This window comes from Ixodes scapularis, unplaced genomic scaffold (assembly GCF_016920785.2).
Source record: "Ixodes scapularis isolate PalLabHiFi unplaced genomic scaffold, ASM1692078v2 PGA_scaffold4__175_contigs__length_147842914, whole genome shotgun sequence".
NCBI lineage: Eukaryota > Metazoa > Arthropoda > Arachnida > Ixodida > Ixodidae > Ixodes > Ixodes scapularis.
The window spans coordinates 75,891,960-75,897,117 of NW_024609879.1; the positions used below are offsets into that span (position 1 = coordinate 75,891,960).

At 49.8% G+C, this 5,158-nt stretch overlaps 1 protein-coding gene across 1 annotated transcript; it reads right to left on the reverse strand.

Annotated features, from left to right (window-relative positions):
• Nucleotides 1-1,318: 1,318 nt before the first annotated feature.
• On the reverse strand, nt 1,319-2,089 carry LOC115327707 (the record flags this gene model as incomplete). Its single annotated transcript, XM_029988736.2, has 1 exon — nt 1,319-2,089. A coding segment is annotated over exon 1 (771 nt), but the record flags the coding sequence as incomplete, so codon positions are not given.
• Between the last annotated feature and the right edge of the window lie 3,069 nt (nt 2,090-5,158).

Consider the following 5,158-nt stretch of genomic DNA (forward strand, 5'->3'; position numbering starts at 1 on the left):
ACCTTTCTCGACACTTTTGGTACGGCCCCAGTCGCGGCGTTTTGACGAGAAGGCAGGTTTTTGTCTGGTTCCTATCAAAAGAACGCAGGAATACACGTCTAGCATGGGGACTTCTGCCCACAGCCCCAGACCGGAGTGCGACCGACGCGTCACCACCGCGCCGTGACGTCACAGAGTTGAGTTCGTGTATAGGATCGGTGGGAAGTGGACATCGGGACAAACCGTCAGCGTCAAGATGGCGTTTACCTGATTTGTAGACGACCGTGAAGGTGTAGTGTTGAAGCTTTGATGACCACCGTCCAAGACGGCCCATTGGATCTTTGAGGCTTGCTAGCTAGCAGAGGGCATAGTGGTCAGTCACAATGCGGAATGGTGAACCATATAGGTAGGGGCGGAACTTTGTAATTGCCCATATAGCCGCTAAACATTCTTTTTCAGTCGTTGAGAAATTTCGTTCAGAGGTAGTCAAAGTTCTACTGGCATATGCTATTACTCGCTGCTCATTTCGAATGGTCTGGGCCAAAACTGCTCCCACACCGTGACCGCTGGCGTCTGTTTTTATTTCTGTATCTGCGCCTTCGACGAAATGTCCAAGGATGGGGGCAGAGGTCAACGCTATTTTTAAGGACTCGAACGAGTCCTGCTGTTCCTTGGTCCACTGAAAGCGTACACCATTCCTTAGTAAATTATTGAGAGGCTCCGCGATGTCAGAGAAACCACAAATAAATTTTCGAAAATAAGTGCATAATCCTAGGAAGACCCGGACATCTTTTACTTTCAGTGGTACAGGAAATTCAGCCACAGCTCGGAGTTTGTCGGGGTCTGGGCTGATGCCGGAAGCACTGACGAGATGACCCAGTACTTTGATTTGTGGAGCGGCAAACGTACATTTCTTTGAATTCAGTTGTAGACCGGCGGCTCGGAAACACTGCAGGACCATACGCAGCCGGTGTAGGTGCTCGTCGAAAGTCGGGGCGAACACGACGACGTCGTCGAGGTAGCACAGACAGATGTTCCACGCAAGGCCGCGTAGTAGAGAGTCCATCATACGCTCAAAGGTGGCTGGAGCGTTGCAAAGTCCAAATGGCATCACATTAAAGTGATACAGGCCAGTTGAAGTAGTGAATGCGGTTTTGGGCTTGTCGTGACTGGCGACAGGAATTTGCCAGTAACCACTTCGGAGGTCCATGGAAGAGAAATATGAAGACCCTTGGAGCGTATCAAGAGTGTCGTCAATTCTGGGCAGTGGATAAACATCCTTTTTTGTGACTTTGTTTGGTTTGCGGTAATCAATGCAGAAACGCCAAGAGCCGTCTTTCTTCTTAACAAGAACAACGGGTGTAGACCATGGACTAGAAGATGGTTCGATTACTTTCTTTTGGAGCATATCATCTATGTGTGTCTGAATTACTCGGCGTTCGGCTGGGGAAACTCTGTACGGTCGGCTTCGAACGGGTGATGAATCGCCAGTATCAATTCGGTGCTCTATAAGCGAAGTTTGCGGCAACTTTCCGGGGTTAATGTCAAAAAGGGTTTCGTAGTCTGCAAGAAGACGGACTAATATATGTCGTTGGGTCAGTGGCAGGCGGGGGTCGATCATTTTTTCCACGTGCTTGCTGAAATCAGGTGGTGTAGGGAGCGCGTGTGAAGTGGTGGGGAGGAGACTGGCAAATTGGTGATGCACTGTTGAGTGCATTGTAGCGACACGACTTTTGGAAGGAACGATTTGGGCTTCGGAAGAACAGTTGGTTACCCATAACTGAAGTTTTCCACTCGTGAGTGTAGCAAGCGAATAGGGAATGATTATGCCCTTAGTCACAAGCTGCGTAGATATGGGTTCAATGAGACCAGAAGTGGCTGCGGTGGGTAGGGTCGGTACGAGTGTGGCGACAGCGGCAGAGTACGGAGGCAGCAGTATGTCAGTGTCGGCTACCAGGGTGACGAGCGAACCATCAGCAGCAACCTCGGCAGTATCAGAAGAGTTGAGATGCAATTCACGGCTGGCACAGTCAATGAATGCTTCTGTTGAAGACAGAATGTCCCATCCCAGGATGATGTCGGCGATGCAGGTAGGAAGCACTATGAACATAACAACGTAATGGTTGTTACCAATCCGGATTGTAAGGGTGCAGTATCCGAGGGGGGGAACCAAATCGCCATTGCCCATGCGCATCAAGTGTCCTTGCAACGGCGGAGTAAGTACTGCGTGCAGACGACGGCGGATGTGTTCAGGAATGCAAGACTTTGCGTCTCCTGTATCGACTAAGGCGGTGAAGTTGTGATTTCTAATTTTGAGTACAATTGATGTTGATCCTAAATAAGGAGGATTTGCGGATAGTGGTGAGTGTGCAGCCTGACCTCCAACGTAGCTGCAGACCGCTTTATCTAGTTTGACTGTTGGGAAAATCCGGGAGCGTCGGTGGTGAAGGGTGATACAGAATGGCGTCGTGGCGGGTACGGCGATGATGGGCGGCCACGTCGTGGCGGTGGGGAACGTTCGGGGCTGTGAGAGGGACGGCGACTGACTGGAAATTGTTCGTGACCGGGGGGAGTGGACGTGTGGGAACGTGAAGAAAATTCGTCGATGGGCGGAGTGCGATGAGTAGCATGGTAGTCAGTATAGTCTGTGGAGTATACACGGCTGGTCGGCGAGGTGCGAGCCGTGTTGTTAAGTCGACGGTGACAATATCGAAGGATGTGTTCTGGTGTGTGACAATAATAACACACAGGTCGCTGATCTGGCGTTCGCCAGATGTTGGTCCTTGGTTGTGGTTGGGTCCACGGAGAGGTTGGTGCGGCATACGTGGCAGGGATGGACTGATAAGCGCAGATCCAAGTTGGGACGGGTGCTGCTGGTGCGTAAGGAGAGGCTGCTGGCGTGACGTGCCCCAGAGCAGCGCGCAGTTCGCTTTGAATTGCGTCCTTTATGCCATGTACGTCAGTATTTGTTTGGTGTTCGTCACTAGACGGTTGTAGCTGTGCGACGAAGGTACGAAGCTCCTCGCGTATTATGGTGCGGATGAGCGAAGCAAGGTTTGTGTCGGAAGTTGTTACCTGGGACACTTCAGGGAGTCGCTCGAATGGTTTTTTGGAGATCCGTGCGCTATCGAGCTCATCGTACTGTCGGCATTCCGTTATCAAGCGCTCTGTTGTAGCAGCTGCTTTCGGAGCCACGACGGAGAAGAGCTCTTGCGAAATGCCCTTGAAGAGGTGGCGAATTTTCTCGTTGTCGGCCATTTCGGCATCAACTCGGCGGCACAAACGGAGGACGTCCTCAATGTACGCTGTTGATGTTTCTGTGGGTCTTTGATAGCGGCGCAATAGTTGGTCGCGCGCTTGCTGCTTCCGGTGCTGGGGTTTGCCAAACACATCGGCGAATGCTGTTTTGAAGCCTTCCCAGGAATTGATGGTTTCTTCGTGATTGTCGAACCAGCGAAGTGCTGTGTCTTTTAGAAAAAAAAACAGCATTCGCGAGCTTAAAGCTGTCGTCCCAGTGGTTGTAGTGGCTGACCCGTTCATAGTTCTTTAACCAATCGTCGACGTCGGCGTCCGGAGATCCGTCGAAGATCTGGGGGTCGTGCTGTCGATGTTTCACCACGGGCGCTGTAGTGTTCGTGGGACGGTTAGCGTTGCCCGCTTCTTCTGGCATATTGACTTGCGCAGGTCGTCTGCTGCGTAGCTCCAGAATTGATAATTAACGGTTAGACGAGAGGCGGAAGAACGATAGCACCTCCACCAACCTGTGAGGCAATGATGTGCAGGTTTAATCAGATGAACGGAGGATTGTAGATGACGGTCAGTGCCGCAGCGCAGCCAGGCGAAGTCAGTCTGAATCGAAACGCGCGGGCACTCTGCGGCCGACACTTGAGCGCGCCACTTGCGCCACTTCGTCGTCTTTCCTAACAATATATACATACATACACCGGGCGTTCCAGTTTAATTTGAACATATTTATTAGCAAGAAAGATTAAAAGCTCGTGGAATACTTGGGGGCGCACCAACGTTACCGCTCGTGCAGCAGGCGCTAAGCTGGCAGGGGTGGAACGCGATGATAATCTAATCACCCTCGCTTGCCCACTGCTGGCGTTGCGCCTGCTGCACTTGTAAATTTGGGGCGCCCCCGAGTTTCCCACCGGTTCCGAGTCGTGCTGAAATTAGCTGTAATAGCGACTTTAGATTATGCTCAGCATGTTTCCGATTGAAACTATATGCTTAATTTACTAATTAAAAAGCGAGAAAGAACGACAAGGTTTTTACGATTGTTGTGTGTGGCGTTTTTGAATCACTTTCAATCTTAAAGTACTTAAAAGAGAACCTCAATATTTTTTTAGTGTGATATCAATGCGAGACGACATTATAACTGCTATTTATTATTCGTTGCTCCAATCTTTGAAAAAATCCCCAAACATGTATAAGTTGCTAATCGTAACAATCAGCTGCATAATTAATTAAAATTCCTTTATTAACCGTTTAATTAATGAAAATAGACATATGGTTCCAATTAGAAACTTCCTCAGCATCATCGAAAACCACTAAATCAAATCTTTTTAGAAAAATATAACGCAGGCGCAGCATATTACGGCATTCTGTAAAAACGCTCCACTTGGACGCGTTTGTAGGTTTCGATTTCTTTTCGGAGCGCATCTCTGTGCCGGCTGTCCTGCTCCCCAGTGGCTCAGACGCGCAACACACGTGCACCCAACTTCCCTCTATGCTACCAGGGAGGCGACGACGTGGCTTCGCGCCGCAACCACTGGGGGGGAAGGACCACGGGCGCAAAGATGGGCTCTGATAAGAAAGGGAAATCTAGGAACGCGTCAAAATTTAGCGCTTTTTTTAGAACGCCGTAAAATGCTGCGCTTAAGCCTGACCTTCTTTGGGAAGCGTCTGTATATTTCGGCTCTAAATCACCAAACAAGTGTAAAACTTAGGTTTCACTGCCTGGCAGTTCGACTGTCATCTGGCATCTTTTGTCGTAAATTGTCTAACAAACGCCAGAGTTAGGCTTACTGCTCATTAGTTCGGCTGCTATTTGGCATTTTTGGGCCAGAATCGCCAAGCGAATGCCAAAGTTAAACATCACTTTGTTATTATTCGGCTGTCATCTGGCAGCTTGGGGCCAAAATCGCAACAGGTGTGCCAGTTATAACTCTGGCAC